The sequence below is a fragment of the Narcine bancroftii genome, chromosome 5, assembly GCF_036971445.1.
Source record: "Narcine bancroftii isolate sNarBan1 chromosome 5, sNarBan1.hap1, whole genome shotgun sequence".
Lineage (NCBI taxonomy): Eukaryota > Metazoa > Chordata > Chondrichthyes > Torpediniformes > Narcinidae > Narcine > Narcine bancroftii.
In genome coordinates, this window is record NC_091473.1 from 242,827,039 (window position 1) to 242,848,687 (window position 21,649).

Consider the following 21,649-nt stretch of genomic DNA (forward strand, 5'->3'; position numbering starts at 1 on the left):
CGGTAGTGTGACAGACCTTGCATACACGTTGGTTGTGTGTGATGTGTGGGGATCAGACCACCAATGCCAGCATCTATTTCTGGTCTGCAGCACAACACCTAATAGCAGACCTTGACACGAGGATCCCTACTGCTGTATATATCTTCTAAGACAGGAACCTATGTTATGATTGCCCTCTTCGGAGAATTTACCTCTGTGTCTCGAGGAGTGATTAAATCACCTCATTTCCCTGGTTAGTAATTTTGTTGAAGGCAAAAAGTCGACAGCAAACAAGCATATCTATATTAAACTGTTCATGTCCCCTTAATATGGGTCAGTTGCAATCCCACACACAGTCTTTTGATAAGCAATTATCCTGTCCATTTGGGGAGTGGTAGCAATTAAGTGCCTTTTACATTTGCCAGAGTAGAAAAATGGGGTGATTGGTTGAACATTTCACCAAAAAAAGATGGCATTTGTGAGAGGACACTGCTCCTTCTGAACTGTAATTGTCTCAGCTTAACTTATATGCTGAAGTCTCTGAGTGAAGCTTGAACTCACAGTCTATCTGAAGCACAGGGAGTAATTTGCAAAATTGACCTTATTCACCCAATGACATCAGTGGCCAGACTGACCCAACTATTTTAGTTGCCATGCATTTAATATAATGCCGGTGGTCACACTGACCAAATCACTCAGAGTTGCATTGGTCGAACCATTTTGTGATCCAACTGATCTGAAATCTCAAGTCTCTCACTGGCTCATGACCAAATGACAACATGACCACACTGATCCAATGTCTGAAATAATACCACATTTATATTTATCTGACCCAAGTCGCAGATAACCACAGTGCTCCACTGATTCAGAAACTGTACAGATTGGTTATTGACAGAGCAAAGTTTCCTGCTTTGAATATTGCAAAGGAAAAGTCTATCCCTTAACATTCAACTATTGATCTATACAAGTACTGTAAGAACAGCAGGCTGCAGCGGGAGAAATCAGATCGACTGCCACTGCAATATTGTTCGACAGCTTGTAGATTCACTGCCTGTGGTCAGCCACACAACATCAGAAGGTCAGGATAAATTTAACATCTGTCACCTGCAAAGCAATGTGCATGCAGACAGAGGCACCCTCCACTGTGGGAAAGCTGCAGCCTCGAGATCTCTCAGCCTGCTACTCAGTGGCAAGGCATAATGTTGAAGTGTTTGTGGCTCTCTTTGAATAGAAACCCTCAGTGACTTGTTTTGTGCAACAGTGAAATGCTGCAAATAATTTGGCTCATATCACCCAAAATAAGATGCGTTAATGACCTCAATTTCTCACTGTATTACTTGCTTAATAAGGAATGTATCATAATTTTGATCACTCAGTCCAGTCAGTATTTGACAATATCTGCAAGGAGAGCCCTCAAGTTCATACTAGGGACAGCCACTCCTGGGGTCCTGCTGTTGAGGTGGTAGGGGAAAAAGAAATCACAAGTGGTGGAAATCAGTATTCTGGAATTACACTGCAGATCTATCAGCTACTGTAAATACAGGTTAATACTTCAGGTAGGGTAGGGCTAATGTTTGTGATGAAGAGATTCTGCCCTAAGCATTCATTTTTCTCTTTCAGAAATCTGTCCTGTGTATTCCGTCATTTTCATAATCAGCCCCATGGGATCTGGATACTTCCTAAATATATTTATAATGGCAACATCAGGACTGATATTCCTAAAAAAAGAAACAATTTAATTTTTTATTTCTTCCTCATTAATTTCCTCCCCCATCTCCTGAGTGTTCAGATACAACTTGTCACTGGCTGCCCTCCGGTGTGGCCCAGTGGAACGTGCTCCTGCCTCGGAGACAGAAAATTGTGAGATCAACAATCTGGAGACTCGAACACCTACTTCAGGTTGAAACTCCAATGAACGCTGAAGGATACATTCACTGGGACCGCCACGGTGGCTAAACGGGAAGGGAGGAAGAAAGTGACAGTGGGTCAGGTATCAGGAAGCAGGGTGCGAGGTTCCAATTTATTTTGACCTGCGTGTAAGGAAGCCAAAATAGTTGGGAAAGCTTTTCTTCACAGATTTTGCAAGAGTCCCCATCGATGTCCCAACTTAAATGGTTTCCTAATACATCAGAGACCTTTTAAATCTTTGAGGATGTTGGGACAGAAATGTTGTTCAACATGATTCTCCACATACCCAGGGATAAAAGGAATTGACATGCTCTATTTGGCCCTCGTAAATCCATGATATCTCCAAGGCAATGCGCAAAGTGACAATTAAACTGCTTCTGTTGCGGAGTCGCTCACACGATGATTTCTCATGATGTGCTTTGATGTCATGCTTACGGGTGAGTTTCCCCTATTGCTTGTATGATAGTAACTACTTCCTGTCCGATTTTCCCTAGTTTGTCGCATGAAGAAGCCAGTGGTGTTCACCCATTGTTTGGACATGGAGAATGCAAGTGGCCTGGCTGTGAAGCTCTTTGTGACGATATGGGACAGTTTCTAAAGTATGTATCAATAGACCTGTTTTTACAGCTTAGTCTGAGTAGTGAGATGGTGACAGTGGTTTGGTCCCACTTTTCAGATGGATGTAATAATTTGGTTAATTTCAGCCTCAATGGAGTTTCTCCCTTCAATCAAGTTAAATTTAATTCTGTCCTCTACTTTTTATCTCCTCTTTTCAATCTGCCAGAAGTGCGTTTTGTCACTGGTATTGCAAAACATTACATTTAGTAGCAACTCCATATTAATGGCGCTTTTCAGTTTCAATGCGTTGAAGTCGATGAAATCTCAGAAGCAGAGCACAATATAATGACGGACTGAACATTAATTTCTCTCCTTTTGCGGCTAACTTGGAAACAAATGCTTATACTTTAGTATTTCTGTTCAGAAATGCATGAAATGTAAGATGGGCACCAGGGAGGCTTTCATTCCTCCTCTCTCTTTCAGGACGTGAAGCTAAGATCAGAACTTGAGCCATAATCTACTAATGGGTATCAGCAACCTCATTCTACCTCGTGTCCTGTTTAGTTCTTAACCTCTAAAAAGGGTAGGCATCTAAACCCCTGGCACCTCCTCCCTTTAAAACCTCCCCAGCTACTTCATCGACCCTCATCCTCCTCAAGTTCATTGTCATTCGTTCACCCTCCCATTGAGGTTTCTTCCAGCCTCCTTCCCAAGTGCTCTTCATCTCTCTCAAAGTCCCTCCACTGCATTCAGTCTTTTTAATTCACCTCACTACGCTTTCAGACTTGAGTAAAAATTAGGCATTAGTTTTGTCAGGAACAAACTCATTCATACTTATTGGCAGAAACAACTGTTTTCATTTAATCCCAAATTCAGTTTTGCATGGAAAACTTTGAACCTTGCACCCATGATTGTGTGAAATAGCTCTTGAATGCTAGAATTATTATTCCTTATCTGGATAAAGAAAGGTTTCCTTACATCAGCAATAACTCTCCATTTCTCCTTTTGTATCACTTTCTCCTTCCTTTCAGGTCTGTTTCAACTTGAGATAATGATGCCAAATGCTGTCGCGTTCAGTAGCTTCTAAGTGTTTGCCATATAGAAGAACTTGCATTTATAGAGTCATTAGTGTAGTGAAATGTCCCAAAAGATTTAATGGCAGCAGTTATCAAATAAAATTAACAATTGAACCATGAAACGAGAGAGTTCAAAGGAGGAGAGGTGGAATGATTGATGGAAGACGTTGGAGAGCTGTGGACTCAGACATCTGAAGATGCAGCTCATATCAGTACATGATAAAAAATCAGGCTTGTAAAGAACCCAGAATTGGAGGAACATCTAGACTTCGGAGGGCTGAAGGTTGATTCAATGATGAGTCTTATAACACATCAAATGATCCAACTCAAAATTCCTTTCAAGACTGATGTCTTTCCTGTTTCTTAGAACTTAGCTGTCTAATGTAAGTGTTGGTTGGACGTGGTTCTGAAGGATTGTTGGAATTACATCTAGCCATCACATCCCCTCTCCACTCCCCTTCCTCCACTCTATTACTTTCATTCCTGTTTCTCAGTAATTCTATATCAAAGTGTTCATTAGAAATGATGAAAGTGTAATAGGGGCCGCATTTGTATGCCCCCGAAAAGGTGAGGCAGGATTAACTTGTGGCTGTTGATTGCTGTTTGGGTAGCACACCAACTTCAGATTTATTGGATTTTTCCCCGTCTCGCTAGTTCTTGTCACCCTAAACCGATTAGCCGAAGGTTTATTATGTGTAAGGGCATCACCAGCTAAAGCTAGTTGCAGCTATCTTAAAGGAGGAGCATTGTGCCTGAAGCATTCAGGTAGCAAATGAATCTGAGCTGGAAAACAATGAAAATGAGATACGGTTTTTGGATGCTTTGGTAGAAGAGGTGAAAAGTGAAAGAGATGGCCTAAATCTTCACAAGGCCTGAAGACCCTCAGTCACACTCAAAGATTGGGGATGCCTGAAGTGTTCAATGCCCAGGGTTCAAACTCTGCAAAAGTGTCACAGCGAGGGCAGCACGGTTAGCATATCAGTTAGTGCAACTGTCACAGCACCAGCAAGCGCGGTGTAAATCTGGAGCTCTCTGTAAGGAGTGTGCACCTTTACCCTGTGCCTGTGTGGGTTTCCTGCAGGTGCTCTGGTTTCCTCCCACCATTCAAAAACCTACCAGGGTTGTAGGCCGAATGGGTGTAATTGCGCGGCATGGGACTCGTGGGCTGAAAGGGTCCATTACCATGTTCAACATAAATATTAAAAAAAACACTGAAGATTCAAGGGCTTCACACAGTGGTCAAGGTCAATACGAGCACTCTCAAATGTCATATCCTACTAAAATCAACATCAGTCTCAGACACTTTATCAGTCATTTACCAAAAAAATCTGTCAGTCAATCCTTCTGCCTAACACTCCTCTACTCTCACACTCAGAACAGCTGTAAGTCTCTTAAGCACAACTTGCAATATGATTGTGTACAACAGAATGTTGAATTAGAAGTACTCTGCCCCTTCAGTCTGCTCTGCCCCTTCAGTCTGCTCTGCCCCTTCAGTCTGCTCTGCCCCTTCAGTCTGCTCTGCCCCTTCAGTCTGCTCTGCCCCTTCAGTCTGCTCTGCCCCTTCAGTCTGCTCTGCCCCTTCAGTCTGCTCTGCTTTTTAATATGATCATCGTTGAACTTCTAGCTATTTGGCCTGTGCACCTTTTGTTCATAGTCCCAAGGATCTCTACAAAGCAGGTTTACTGAACCAGACACATCTGGATGTACCTGATTAGCGAGAAGCCTTAAAGCCGTGAATGTGCACTTGCCTGTGGACTTGTGACTTGAAAGAGCTGTAGAATCTCAGACAGTGAAAATTAGAGAAACTAACCAGCAAAGCTCACCAATTATAATTCTCTCTGCAAATATTGTTGACTCAGGTGATACCTGAAAGATTTTGACCTCTGAATAGAGCTGAAGAACTTCCAGCTCAGACTAATTAGATTCCTCTTGGGTTTCTTTGCTACTAGGATGTGGCCGACATTCATTGCCCATTAATACGCTCACTGGCTATGTTAGTGAATCACACAACCCATTGCGGTTCACGTGATGTGTATGGTCCCATTGTACTCCTACAGTACTTTCAACCCAGAGATGGATAAAGGGACAGCAATGCTCATCTCAGTCAGAATGAAATATTTGGAGTGAGGGCAATAATGTACAGTACTTAAGCACCTTGTGTCCTTGTCCTTTTACACATGCTCAAGATGCCATTTTTTCTGTGAACTCTGCAGTCACAAGGCTTCACTCTTAGACAGATTGAATATCTGGACCTCTTTGAATAAGAACAATGCGGGCAGATGTCCTGTGATTGCAATGTCCACAGCATTGCTAGTGCAGTTTTACTCAAATGTATATACCCTAGAATAACCATTCTCAAGGGGGGGGGGCAAATGGCCACCCTTAGGCCCACAGCACATTTAGAGGGGGGGGGGGGTCAAAGACTGAAATCCTAAAAAAAATTATGTAGTCAGTAGGAGAAAAGTATGGAAGAAACCAAATAAACTTGACTGCTTCACTGAGAAGGAAGTCCATAAACTTTGAGCAGCAGTTAATAGCCTGAATACGCCTGAGATTGCCTGATCTCAGAAGCTAAGCACGATCAGGACTAGTCAGTACTTGGAGGGAGACTGCCTAGGGACACAAAGAGCTGTAGGTTTCTGTGAAGGGCGCTGGACAAAGTGATGACTCTCCGTCTGCCTTTCAGTAGACAAAATTAAAGGATTTTGTGTATCTGACATTCTAAGTGTGGTATTACTTGACAATAATGGAACCTTTACCTTTACCTTTTAGGCTCCGTAGCCAAAAAACCATTGAGAGTGGTTGATCTAGAAGAACTATGTGCCTGTAAACATCATTATCTCCAGCACACATATTTCATCATGTTCTTTGACCTGAAATATTGCATCTGTTTCTCACCCCACAGATGTGGTCTGACCGGCTGTTCATTTCCAGTATTTTATTTTGACCCAGAAAATAATTTGAACTGATAATTTATTGATTTGTGGAAGCAATTGGGTTAGAGCCAGTTAGGGATAAGGTGGAAAAACATACAAGAGAGAAGGAAGTAGGCTATGAGAAAAAGGATGAGGTGAAAAAAGTAAAGTGGGGCAAAGCACCAGAATGGGCCTGTTGGGCTGAATGGCTAATTTTATTCCTGTAAATTCAATATAGTTTTATATATAGGCATTATCATTTACTTGAACGATATATTATCATGCCTTTATTTTTTTTTGTGATCACAAATAGAGAAAACTGTTCCCTTGGAACAGAGCAAAGCAATCTCACTGTATCTAAGAATTCTCAGAAGTACTCTACAAGATGTCAGTCAATGGGTCCTTTCTATTAGCTGCATTGTTGAGTCAGTGTTTTATGGCCTGGCGCATAATTGTAGAATTTTATTTAGCCAATTAACTGAGATGCGCAAACAGTCGATCTGTTAACAATATCTCTACCAGTAAACGCTCTCAGGTACTGACCTCATTAGTGAAGTGATTTAGGCAGACACAGGGGAGTGGTAATGGGGACACAGGTACCAGGGGAGGCAATAATTGGATGCAACATTTAACTGTAATGCAGGCTTTCTCCCACAGACACCTCCTGTGGTAACTGATTTACGGGATATTACTCCATCCTGGAGTGGGAAAAATTCATCTTGATGCTCTTTTCATTTAACCAGTTGATTACCAAGGAGGAACTTCAAAGGAACATACATGGCCTAAGTTAGGCCGAACATAAGGTTTTTGAGCATCAAAGGAATTGCTAGGATGTTTCTCAGGAATTTTATAAATTATTCTTTTTATAAATAAAGCGGCAATATATCTGAAACCCATCGAGGATCAGACATTAACACTAGAGAGAAGGAGGCCATTCATTGTTGCAGGCTTGGAGATTTTGTCAAACAGAAATGACTACTATATATTAAAATAGAAAATATTTAAACAGGAACAAAATGAAGATGAATATTGAAGTGAATATAGGTACATAGATGAACATATACATGTGCACACTATTATGTACACATATACTATACATGCATGGAAAATCCATTTGGAAAAGTGCATTACAGCTTTATATTAACATGTACATGAAAATATGAACGCAAGTGTATATACACACCTTTCATGAACATATATGTGACCTTTCGTTGATAGAAGGATAGAAGCAATCAAATAACAGCACCTTTTCAGACACAGCTGACTCATGCAGTCACATGGTCACCGAGCAGCTAATGGAATGATGTGTGAAGTGCTTGAATGGGAACGATGTGCGAGCACGTTAATTGGCTGATGTGAATCTTTCATAGTAAACGTGAACGGCAGGAAGGCATTGATGAGCATATGAGAGAGAATAGGTAATAGAGACATTTATGAGGATGGGATTGATAGTAATCCTATGAAAGCTAGCCTGGAATCAATGAGGTGAATGGCCTTCTGTGTTGCAAGAAAATATGAGCAGAGGTAAAGTGTGAGCAGCCACTCTATTTCATATCCTTTCTCTCACATGACCTTGCTCTCTTTTTTGCTGAATAAATTGTTCATTCCTTCACATTCTGTTTATCTCTCTTCCATTTTTCAATAATATCCCTGTTTAATGTTCACTTCTCTCTCAGTATATGGGCTCCTGTGCCTCGTGGGCTGGTTTGTCTATTAGGTTGGGTAGGGGGATGCAGTAGGAGGTTGTGGGACACAGTGGAATGTTGAGCCTTTCATTACTGCATTTGCTGGTGAAGTTCAGCGAGGCAAGCAGCATCGGTGGAAAGAGTAAACAGGTCAGCAATATTTCCTCGAAACTGGGGGAAGGCTAGAGAGGTGTTAGTTTTCAAAGCGGAGCTGGGGTTGGGAGGATGATATGTAAGGCATGCGGTCTTTAGGAGTAAAAGACTATTGGTTAATGCAGATCAGGTGGTAAGAAGCATATATGTAATGGTCTGACCAAGAGGCATAAGTACGAAAATAGGAAGAACTTTTGTGGGTTTCCTCCAGTTTCCTCCCACCGTTCAAAACATACTGGGGGTTGTAGGTTAATTGGGTATAATTGGGCTCCGACTCATGGGCCATGTATATCTAAACAAAGCTGGAAAATTCGATGATCATTCCAGAAGATTGCAAAATGCCAAGGTGGAAGTTAAGATGATGCTCTTCTAGTTTTCAATAATACCCATAAAGTCTTCATTTGCTTCAAAAATCTATTGCTGTGAATAAAGTTAATGACTTGTGTGTCTACAGAGAGAAAGACACAAAAACAGGCCCTGTAGCCCAACTCATCATGCCAGGCAAGTAGCCTCCCTGAGCTAGTCCCATTTGCCTGTGTTCAGCCCATACCATTGTAAACCTCTCTTATCTGTGCATCCGTCTAAAAATCTTTCTACTTGCCTGTGCCACTTCCTCTAGCTGCTTGATCAACAGGGCCATTTTCCATCTGTGTACCTATGCCTTTTAGCCTTCGAGCCCCTAACTCTGGGATAAAGACTGTGACTATTCACCTTATTATCCCTCATGATTTTATAAATCTTCATCAACTTGCATTTTAGCTTCCTATGCCCCCAAAGAATAAAATCCCCATCCGATCCAGTCTCTGGAACAGAGATCTTGAATAGACAATTCCAAAGAATCACAAACTCACTGAGTGAGGCCTTTTCTTTTCATTTCAGCTGTGAATAACTGACCTCTGCTCCTGAGACTATAAGTATATCCTATAGTTCAAGACATTTTTTTTTGCTGGAGGAAATAGCCGACCAGAATCTACTTGTTAAATCCTCTTTAAAAAAAACCTTGTTTTTCAACAGAAATGCCTTAATTTATTCTAAATTGCAGACACTATTGGCACTTTACCCTTTGGAAGACTGTATTCTTATCTAGTGAAATTTCAATGCATTGCCTCTATTCGTCCTAAGGTGTGGAGACCAAAGTCATGAAATTCTTAGGTGTGATCTGACACAGCCTGTGTCCGTTTTTGGATAGACTCCCTAACTCCTGCACTCTCACCCCTTTCAACAGTGCCTGATGTACCACTTCTCTCTCGAGCCTCTTGCTGAAAGTTTCTTAACATTTTCTGTTAATTTGCCAAAGACACCCAAATCTCCGAAAACATGGCAATTTTTGTAATGGAGAAACCATTCTGTTTTTAAAAAAAAACCATATAGCTACATTTCCTTGTAATTGTCTCCATCTTGCCAGCTTATTACCTCTCTATATACCTTCGTAAAAGCTTTATATCCATTTGTGTTACTAATTGACATTTTGCTTCGGCTGTTTAGTTGTGTGTGACTCTGACTTTGCCTTATGAAAAGGTTGAAAATCATGCAATGAGTTCACGGTTGCAGAGAAATGCTTTTAAGATGAAGCTACCAAATTGCTGCCTTTGCTCTGAGCTCACCATACAACAATTGTAAGTGAACAGCTGAGATGTTCCTTGTGGGGTTTTTTTCTTCTAACAGTCTATGATAAAACTCAATTCAATACTTGACCTTGTAATATAATTCTGTGGGTTTGAACCATTCCGATTTACCAGACAAGTTTGGCATGTTTTTAAAACCAATGTTAATGCTCTTCCATATCTGTCCCTGTGATTCACTGATTATTGTGGGTTCTTGCGTTAGTTTTTGTCTAATCTTGTGATTCACTTTCTGGAAATTTAAAAAAAATCTTCCTGGAAAGAGTGTCAATTGATTCCCACTGCTCACATGGCATTTCTCCCAAGGTACATTAGATTAAGGCAGGATTTTGTTCAAATTATTATTCATAAATAGAAACTCTGAAAAATACTTTTGAAACATGAGCTCTTAAAATTTTGGGAAGTGTATGAGTGAAGTTGATCAACTTTAATTTGATGCAATTGCATGAAAATGAATTTTTTTACACCTGAACATTAGGATTCATTTTATTATAATAAAACCCCTGGTATCTAGCACCTTTGAGGTGATAAAGTGAACCCTGAGCTCTCTGCTTATATATGCTTCTCTTCTTGTACCTATGCCTTTTAGCCTTCGAGCCCCTAACTCTGGGATAAAGACTGTGACTATACACCTTATTACCCCTCATGATTTTATAAATCTTCTTAAAGTAGGTGCCAGTTAAATGAAGGTGCTGGTTGTTGTGATTGTATGTGGTGCGTGGATTGGCAAACTAGGGAATGCTAATTTTAAACTTTTGTATTTTTTACCTCTTTATTTTCCTCATTTTTTTTTTAACCAGTTGCTTGAGGCTGCCGATTCCTCAAATTCCAGATGACAGTGATTTTACTGTATTTCATTTCCATACTTGACAGGTGTGCCTTCATTTACCTTAGCCCTGGGACTTACAAATTTGTCTCTAAATATCTCTGCCTCTTTTCCTCCTTATCCCACCTTTCAAATGCCCTTTCATCTGTTGATCTTATGTCACTCAAAGAGCATGATTAAGATTTACTGCGATGCAGCACGAAGGCAGGTCCTTTCGCCTGTGGAGTTTGCCATGATCATCAAGTGTTCATTTGCACTAATCTTACACCAATCCCATTTTATTTCTATAACCATATAATTATAATTACAGTACGGAAACGGGCCATAATCGGCCCTTCTAGTCTGCACCAATTTATGTGAAACTCAACTAGTTCCACCTACCTACACCCTGCCCATAACCCTCCAACCCCCTCACATCCAGGTACTCATCTAACCTTAAATGACAGAATTGACTGCCGCAACGACCTCTTCCAGAAGGTCATTCCACTCAGCCACCACTCTGACTGAAGAAGCATCCTCTTATATTACTTCTAAAGCTTTGCCCCCTGACCTTCAACTTATGACCCCTTGTTCCCATCTCCTCTACCCTCAGGGAAAAGAGCCTATTCACATCCACTCTATCTATTCCCTTCACAATTTTAAATGCCTCTATCAAATCCACTCTCAACCTTCTATGCCCCACATTCCCATCAACTTCTCCCAGATTCTCCCACTCACTTACAGACTAGAGGCAAATAACATGTGGGATGAAAGCAGAGCACCTGGAGGAAACTGAAGCAAAACACAAAAATCTGCAGACACCGTGGTTGAATTACAAACACGACGCTGGAGAAACTCAGCAGGCCAAATAGCGTACTTTATATAGCAAAGATGCATAATCAACATTTCAAGTTTGATCCCTTCGTTAAGGTTCACCTTGATGAAGGGCTCAAGCCCAAAATGTTTGTTAGGTATCTTTATTTTGGCTATATAAAGTATGCTGCTTGACCTCCTGAGTTTCTCCAGTATTGTTTTTGCACCTGAAGAGCACCTAGGAGAGCATGCAATCTCCTTTCAAACAGAACTAGAGGGCAGCATTGAACTTGGGTCATTGAATCTACAAGACAGCAGCTCTACGAACTGCAAAACAGGGACAATATTGGGCATGTGAAAAGCTCCATCAAACAATGAGGTTATTGTCAGTGGATTGAACAATCAGATTTGTATGTGGGAAAGCAATTGGGACTTTGTCTTCCTAGTTCATGTACCCCATGTCTGCATTCTTGAGTAGTGTTGTTTCAAAGAAAACCCGAACAGTTATTTTACTTCCATTTTTATCCTTCAAACAGCAACAGATGTGCAAACAACCAGGTCATTGCTCTGTTGTTGTTTTTGGGAGATTGCTGTTTACCAAGTGTCTGCCATTTTTTTCTACATTACAGAAGTATTTCCATTACAAAAAGCACTTAATTGATTGCCTGACATTTTGGGATATCCAGGGATCGTATAACTGCTGTTATTTCTTTTTAAATTTTAGTTAGAAAGGGTTTCGATTACAAAGAATATCTTTAATGCACCACAAATATGCAGGTGGTTTGTCGATTAGTTGACTGACAATATGTTCACAGCAAGCAAAAGTGAAAGACTGGCCAAAATGGAAGGCTTTAGGAGGAGAGGGGAGCAGGAAGATGGGCGGTATGCTTGGTGTAGCGGTTAACACAACGCCTTTACAGCACCAGCGATCAGGACCGGGGTTCGAATCCTGCTCTGTCAGTCAAGAGCTTGTACGTTCTCCCCGTGTCTGTATGGGTTTCCCTGAGGGCTCTGGTTTCCTCCCACCATTCCAAAATGTACCAGGGTGGAGGTTAATTGGGTGGCCGAAATTGCCTTAAACTGTGCTGTATGTATAAAATGGGGTGGCATAGTTGATGTAACGGTTAGCGCCACACCTTTACAGTCCCAGTGATCAAGACCATGGATTAAATCCTGTGCTGGTTTAGAGGTTTGTACGTTCTCCCTGTATCTGCATGGATTTTTCCCAGGGGCTTCAGTTTCCTCCCACCATTCAAAACATACCGGGGGTTGTAGGTTAATGGGATTAAATTAAGCGGCACAGACTCGTGGGCCGCACTGTACATCTAATTTTTTTTTAATTTAAAGATTTAGGGAAGGAATCCCAAGAGTTTATAACTGAGGCAGCTGAAGGCGTGACCTATACTACTAGAGCAAGAAAATTCAGGAATCTGAACATCGTAAGAATTGAAAGCACATAGAGATGCCCGGGACGATATGGCTGGGCAGAGGGGGTATTCCACCTTCTCTTTAGTTAGCTAAAAAATCAGCTGTTGGAATTACTCAGCAGCACCTGTGGAAGCAAAGAAAAATGGTTGACATTTCGGGTCAAGACCCATGACTTCCACACCTATGTGCTGGACCATTGGGTCATTGTCTTTTTTTTTGTTCCAGATCCCAGGATCTGAGTCTCTTGTGTCTTTAATCTCTTTCATTAGTCTCTGCTTTAAAATATGCCTGAGTTCTGAGTTACACCCTAATGTGGTGAGGGAGCGTTTGCCAGAGGGAACAGCCATCGGTTAAGCTTGAGACTGTAGCTCATTTCTTTCCCAGTGTGACTGGTTGACCTCTGTCTAGTAAACCATCCAAAATGCTGGAGAAACTCAGCCGCTCTTTTCAGAGACAAAGATATATTGCTGACGTTTTGGGCCTGAGCCCTTCTAGATGCTGAAAAGACCAGCTGAGTTCCCCAGCATTTTGGTGTGCTTGCTATGATCACAACATCTGCAGCCTATCGTGTTTCGCTAACCTCTATCTAGTGACAAAAACATTTCACTGCAACAGATAGCAGGAGTGAGGGTCACACAAAATTGTTTTCATGCTCCGTCACCAGTTTACTTTAATTAGTTCATTTGCAATTAGATCCGTTTGTTCCTAACTTGTTGGAAAAGACATCAAAGGAAAGTGTTGTTCTCCCCCCCCCCCCCCCAGTCTCTGATGCTTGAGAGGATTGATAAATAACACGGACTGATAAAAGGAGGCAGTTCTGTCGAAAGATGTGATGTAAACACACTGGACATTTCTTCTGACTAAAATGATCAGAGTTTTACAAATAAACGAACATGCCAGAAACAGTTTGATAACCTAACCCTCAGTATGCTTTTCCTCTCCATTCTATGGCCAATAATTTAGTTAAAAGCTGAGGAAAGTAAAGCAAGCTTTGTTAGGGGAACATATTTTAAAGTCATGGAGCTTAGAGGGATGAATATGATTGAGATACATAACTAATTGAATGGCCAAACATGTTATTGAGGACTAAATGGTCTTCTCCTGCTTCTATTGATGTGAGGCTGAGACAGCTCAGCTGGTGTTGCAGTTAGTGCAACGCCTTTACAGTGCCAGTGACTCGGGTTCAAATTTCATGCTGTCTGTAAGGAGTTTGCATGTTCTCCCCATCTGTGTGGGTTTTTTTCCAGGGGACTGTGGTTTCCTTCCACCATTCAAAAATGTTCGGGGGGGGGAGGTGTAGGATAACTGGGTTAAAATTGGGTGGCGCAGACTGTGGCCCGTTACCGTGCTCTACGTCTAAATTAAATTAAAATTAAGGCATAAACCACCCACATTTGAATTGCAACCTAAAGTAGGATATGTGCAGTCTTCATTTCCTCACATTGGGGATATCATGAGGATAAGAATATGCAGGAGGTCATGACTGGAGTTAAAGGAGAGACAGAAAGAATGTTAAGAAAGTAGAGTAGTTAATTTAGGTTCTAACTGGGCCACAATAAATAGGTAATTCTGAGACGTTAGTATGGGCTCCAGGGTGATATAAGATCCAAACTTTAATCAATTCTGCACACATTTATCTACACTAAATCAGAAATAACAAAGATTGTTTTCTCTCTGCCCAAGTCTAACCAATTCAGGGTGAAATCACAACCGGTATATGTGGAGGCCAAGTGCACAGGAACACAATCTCCACCTCAAAGAACTCAGTGGGACATTTAGTATCTGTGGATGCAAAAGGATGGTCAACATTGTGGGTCAGTGTATAGAAATGTGGGGGGAGGGGGGCGGGAAACAGCTAGAAGGTGAGATGTGGAACCAGATGAGGAGGTGGGTTATAATGGGCAGTTGGAGGAGGGGGAATTTTAAGACAGGTAGGTGATGGATGAGTCAGTCACATGGCATGATCAGATCATTTGTACAACTCAAGGTGCTACCCTGAACTATTCCCATTTACCTTTGCTTGGCCCATACCTCTCTGAACGTTCCTATCCATTTACCTGTCCAAATGTCTTTTAAGAATTGAATTTCTACCACTTCTTCTGGCAGCTCATTCCATATACCCACCATTCGCTATGTGAAAACATTAAAATAGATAAAAAAGTAAATGAGGCCTGGTGAGGAGAGAAGGTTAGAGACAGAGTGGTAGGTGATAGATGGAACTCCATCTGCCCATCATCCTTCCCTTATCTGGTTACGTCTATCAGCTCTCAGCTCTGGCTTTACCCTCCCCCTTTCCTCCCCCACCCAATTCCATCAGTTATTGTTTTCCACCTACTTTTTACTCAACTCTGTCTCATACCCTCTTCACACACTTCAATCCACTGATTGCCTTCTCCCTGCACTCTCATTCCTGAAGCAGGGTTTTGACCTGAATGGAAACAATTTATTTAGCCTCTATTGATGAAGTGCAGCCTGCTGATTCTTCCGGGAGTTTACTTTTTTGACTTGAGTTTCCTGAAGCTGCAATTCTTGATGCCTACAGTCACCACCAAGTTCAGTTTTGAATGGACACAGTCCCAGCCTGAACATATCAGCCATTTGATCAGGTAAAATCCTGACCCCTCTGGTTTTGATGTTCCTTCACCAGACACCATCTATCTGCTGAGCTGAAGAAAACAGATAACCTCTCACTTCACAAATACAAAATAAGTGATGGACAATGAAAGTTCTTCTTCCTGTGCATTGTACATTGTTGTATCCATCTGAGTTATCATGATGGAATTTAGCTCAAGACTTCACCTAAACTAGAGGGAGGAGGGAAATGAATCACAAAATAATAGTGATGGGCAGTTTCTTGTTGTTTTAATGCCATAAGCACTTGTTCCACACTCACACACATTTACACACACACCCACACACATTTACACACACACCCACACACTCACACACACGCACACACACATTCACTCTTTCTCATACATCCAAGCTCCACACACACAAACTCTCATACATCCAAGCTCCACAGACACACACACATACTCACTTTCTCATACATCCAAGCTCAACACACACACATACACTCTCTCTCATACATCCAAGCTCCACATACACACATGCACGCACACACACAGACACACACACATTCTCTCTCTCATACATCCAAGCTCCACACACACACAACACACACTCTCACTTATACATCCAAGCTCCACACACACACATACACACACACACACACACACACACTCTCTCTCTCATACATCCAAGCTCCACACACACACACACACACACACTCTCTCTCATACATCCAAGCTCCACGGACACACACATATACTCACTCTCTCATACATCCAAGCTCCACACACACACACACTCTCTCTCATACATCCAATCTCCACACAGACACACACACACACACACACACATTCTCTCATACATTCAAGCTCCACACACACACACTCTCTCTCATGCATCCAATCTCCACACACACACACACACACACACACACACACACACACACACACACACACACACACACACACTCCTGTACCAATACACTCCTGTACACTCTCCTGTACCAATACTCACAGTAGTGTGGGGTCATATTTATTGTGTTTGCATGGTGTTATTCAAGTTCTGGGTTTGAACCATGGTTACATTTTTAGTGATGTTGACAGACAGTGCTCCATTGTTCAAGGTAAAGAAATAAATTAGCAGGACCTATGGTCAGAGGCAAGCTGTGCAATGTTGTTTAAGAGGAATGGGTGAGGTCATTCTCTTTTCTTTAATCACCAATGACAGGCAGAAACCAAGAGAAGCTATCAGTTCCCTTGTGAATCTCTGGATGACATCATTGTTATGAAGTTACTGGCCTTGCAGATGGTGAGGGGTCGGAGAAAAGAAAGAAAAAATATTCCCCAGAAACCACAGAGTATCACCCAAGCAATCATTAGGAATTCTGAAGGAAAGCACAAGCAAATAGCTCTCAGTACTAATGTGACACACCAGGCCATTTCAAAGTGGTTGCAAGAAACTTCACTCTGCAAGTCAGACAGTCTGTGAGTAGGAGTCCCACAATCAGTCAATTAGCCAAATTCATACCATATGTTTCTGTACATTCTGTGGGATATGTTTTCACTATCCCATAATGGCAAGATAATCATTGCATAACGAGCAGTGAAATTGGTTTGTATGTCTCTCTTCTCAGTTGAGGCAGCAAGTCCTGCCCATAAACTCGTCACTTTAATAAAACCTCTCTGCTCAGGAAAACACACCAACAAGCATCAAAATGATTCTGTCGCAGTAAAACTTTCCAGGAAAGCTGTGATTAAGGTCTGCAATTTTGACTGTAGAAAGGGTAGCTTAAAATTGAGACAGAAAAAAAGGTTTTAGAGGAAAAAGAGTATAATGATGTGGTTATCATTTTACGGGTCTCATGATCTGGAAACTGAAGTCCAAATCCCAAAAGAGCAATCCAAAAATTTGAAGTCAACTCTCAATAAATTGTTATTGTTGAAGTGGTTGGGCACTTATCAAATTGTCACAAAAATCCAACTGGTTTACAAATGTCCTTTAGAGAAAGAATCTTGCTAGTCTTACTTCTGCTGGGCCAATACGTGACTCCAGTCCCACAACATATTTTCACAAAGTCGCAAAGGTATAGGAGCAGAAGTGTGCCAATCGGCCCATCGAGCCTGCTCTGCCATTCTATCATGAGCTGATCCATCCTCCCACTTGGCCTTACTCCTTAGCCTTCTCCCCTTAGCTCTTGATGCTCTGCCTAATAAAATACCTGCCAAGCTCCGCTTTAAGTACACCCCCAACGACCTCGCTTCCGCAGCTGCCTGCAGCAAAAAGTTCCATAGACTCATGACCTTCTGGCTAAAGAAATTTCTCTGCAGCCCTGTTTTGAATTGACACCCTTTTATCCTGTAGTTCAGCACTCTTGCCCTAGACTCTCCTATCATGGGATACACGCTTGACACCTCTTCTCTGTCCTGGCCTTTCAGGTTTCAAAATTTCTCTAAGATTTTATTCTTAACTGATTATTGGACAGAATTAGCCTGAGTTTAATTTAGGGATGTGCCTAGACACCAATGTTTACATCTGGAGCCATAAACATGAGTTTCAGAAGTCCAAGTTAAATCCAGATTGTAATCCCATATTATTCCTAATCCCAAATTCAAGGCAATGATTTCTGACGCTTGTCAAGCTAAATGCTGCAAGAGGTTGACTATAAGAATGAAGATATCAGAGAGAAGATAGTGATTAATCACAATATTATATCTCCACATTTATTTCCAGTGGTTTCAGTTAAAAAGAAGTGGAGGTGGGAGTGAAAGGTGGCAAGTGGGATGGGTAGTGTTGGCTGACAACTTGTTTTGGTTGGAGGCCTTATGCAATTAAACAGTGTGTAGAAAACTCAATTTCCCTATCACCTGCGCCCAATATCTACTTGAGAGGAGGAACTATTCTTCCTGTTTTACTTGGAACTGAAAGTTACTGCCAGCAAGGAAACAAAGTGATCATTTAAGTTAACATTAATGGTGAAAACAAGCAAATGTACACTTAAAGGAGAAAAGAAAAAAGACACAGACATTTGTATCCCATTGTTAATTCTCTATAACGGATTGGAACAGAGTCATGGTGGAAGCCTATACAGTAGAAATCCAAAAATCCAGAGCACCTGAGAATCCGGACTTTTCAAAAGCTTTCAAACTTTAAAAATTTAGTGGGCTTTTGTGTGCACGCACACGTAAGTGCCACAGATGGACAGCAGCAACAAGCGTCCTTGCTTAATTCAGGTAATCTTATCACAAAGTAATTCATTTGTATCCCGTATTTTTCTTTGGAATGTTCATTCTTAAACATAATTTCATGTTCTTTTTTGTAGCCAAAAATATTATGTTTTCATTTTTGTCGTGTTGACTTTCTTGTTCTATAAATCTACTTGTTTCAAAAAATGAAGCATGCTGTTTTTGCGAATGAATAAACTATCAAAATTTGCCTCTTGATCTCTTCTTTATTCCTCCTTAAATTTGAATTTTAAAAGTACTATCCGAGAAACAGGTAAATCTGAAAATCTGGACCGTCCCCATCCCCGAGCAATCTGGATTTTACGATTTCTGTTGTATGATGATATCGTTTAAGAGGCTTTTAGATGGACAAATGAGTGTGCAGGGAATGGACGGGTCTGAACCGTGTGCAGGCAGAAGAGATTTAGTTTAATTTTGGCATCATTCACATCATTTTATGATTTTGTCCTTTAAACCTTAAACAAAGGAACTTTAGTTGCAAGTGAACAAACAAAGCATAATGTTTCTCCCGGGTTCTACAGAACCAGCCAGCTTCAATATTAAAATGTATGCAATAATAGAGAAAGAAAAGTGTCTTGTGCTACAATTTTAAATGGGTACATTATTACATCACAATTTAAAAAAAAATAATTCATTTGTTCGGGTAAAGAATGAAAATAGTCATTCATAAACAGTACTTTTGACAAGCTCAGAACACCCAGAGCACTTTGCATTTAATTGAAATAAGAATTTAAAAAATGCCGTAAACATCAGCAGATCAAAATCAGCATCTGTGGAAAGAGTAATTCTCTGTTTTTATTTCAGGTATCCATCACGTGCAAGTTTTTTCAACTTTCATTTGCAACCAATTAAGTTCTTCTCTTTAAAGTACTCACTGTTTTAACAAAGGAAGCATAGCAGTTAATTTGTAGATAGCAAGGTCCCATAAACAATGTTGAGATAATGACCAGTTGATCACTTTAGTGCAGGAAGGGGAAGAAGGTGGGGGGTGGGTGGGGTGTTGGCTCAGCTTCCACTTCCTCCACCATGAGCAAATTCCCTATGCTCTAATTATGGAGCATGCTGTGGGGATGAATGACCTGATCCTGCAGTCCAAAATTAAACCTAATAGATTTGGTGAGGCTTCATCCGGGCAGAGTGCTCAGTGGATGCTGCAAGGTTAATCTGTTGAAGAAGCATTGCTGGAACTAACAGCAGCCACTGAACCAAACATAAGTGCAGATTATCTACACATGAGTTCTTTCCAATCAAGCCCTTGCTGACCCTTCCTGCAGTCTGTTTGATCTTCTTCCATCTGCAAAGAAGATCGTTTTCTTAAGAACACCTTCTCAAGATGCCAGTTTTACTGACAAAACCAACATTTGTTGTCTCTTCCAGTTTTCTAGATTGTTGCTGCAGCTTAAACATGTCGGAGAAGGAAGGAAAGACCATTTAGCTCTTAATGCTGACTCCAACATTCAATTACATTGTAAAAAACACACAAATGCTGGAGAGACTCAGCAGGTCAAACAGTGCCTTTATTTAAACGTCACCGACGTTATAGGCTGATCTTTTATCTCAGTGCCACAGTCCTGGACTAACACATATTCCTTGATTCCCTGAATATATATTTACTATTGGCTCAGAATGCAGTGAAAAGTCAGTTAATTGATATGGAATTAAAGCCACTGATCAACCCAGGCAAGACTGGAAGAAAAGGAGTTATTTCTTTCCCCAGAAGAAATTAATCATTCATTTTAGTTTTTATTGTACATTGAAATTCGCAAAGTGACGTATCGCATTTTTTACATGATTAGCCTGGACTTCTATGTAACATATCCAGCACTGTGATTCGGGTCTTTTCAAGACAGGATGGTCTGAATAGGATGGGCCATGTTATCAGTCCTTGTCTTGTTACTGTCCCATTACTTTACCTGCAACCTTTTCCTCAAAACCAGCTTCAACCAAAATCATCACCAATTGGGAGACGTACTTCCTGTAACCTCGCGCGTTTGTAGAAAACATTTGCTTTGAAAATATTTTTCAGAATTTTTCAGAATATTTATTTAAGGAAAAGTAATTTTCGGCTTGTCCCAAAGCCTTAAGAAAAACCTCCTCCAGTGCTAGGTTGAAATTCTCAATACGGTTCATTTGTTATTATCTGTTCTAGTTACATTACAAGATCAGCAATAAACTGCCCATCCTGCTTACAGTATGAGTTAGGTACAAAGCAAAAATAAAAGCTCATCACACTGTCCCCAGAAAATGCTTGCTGGGCAACTACTGTACAAATTATTATTCCCGACAACCCATATGTGCCTTGAAAACTCTTTGGCAGTGTGTGTCCTGACAGTCCTACTAACAGAAACAAAAATATATCTAAAGGAAGAGAGAATGAACTTGATAAAGGCTGTTAGTTTGTCATTTTGTCTTCATTCTTGGCCTAGCTATTTGCTCAATTATATTACAGTGCCAGTGACCTGGGTTTGAATAGACCACTGTCTGTAAGGAGTTTGTACATCATCTCCCCCCCCCCCCCCACCCACCCCCCACACCTGTGGGTTTCTTCAGGGTGCTCTGATTTCTTCTAATGTACGAAGGGATTAGTAAGTTCATTGGTCAAATCGGCGTAACTGAGTGGCGCGGCCTTGTGGGCCAGAGGGACCTGTTACTGTGCTGTATCTCTTAAGTAAAAATGACCTGCTGGTGCCACTAGAGAAATGTTTCAATTTAGCATTTTCAAGCTGTGATTTTTTTTTCTCTCCTTTAGGCACCTCAACAGTGAACACGCCCTCGATGATCGGAGCACCGCTCAGTGTCGAGTTCAGATGCAGGTTGTCCAACAACTTGAAATTCAGGTCAGTATATTTTTAACACGATGTGGGAATGTTTCATTTTGGGCATGTGAAACT

The 21,649-nt window shown here is 41.1% G+C and overlaps 1 protein-coding gene across 12 annotated transcripts in view; it reads left to right on the forward strand.

The window, feature by feature from the left end:
- The window catches only part of foxp4 (forkhead box P4), a 371,685-nt gene that overhangs the window by 289,907 nt on the left and 60,129 nt on the right, over positions 1-21,649 (forward strand). For all 12 annotated transcript variants that reach the window (XR_011358475.1, XR_011358476.1, XM_069941845.1 and 9 more), the window contains 2 exons: positions 2,382-2,486; positions 21,508-21,595. Coding sequence is in view for 10 of the 12 variants with exons in the window: in XM_069941845.1 (XP_069797946.1) it covers positions 2,382-2,486; positions 21,508-21,595 (193 nt within the window). In the remaining 2 variants the exon portion in view is untranslated. The remainder of the gene's footprint in view (positions 1-2,381; positions 2,487-21,507; positions 21,596-21,649) is intronic.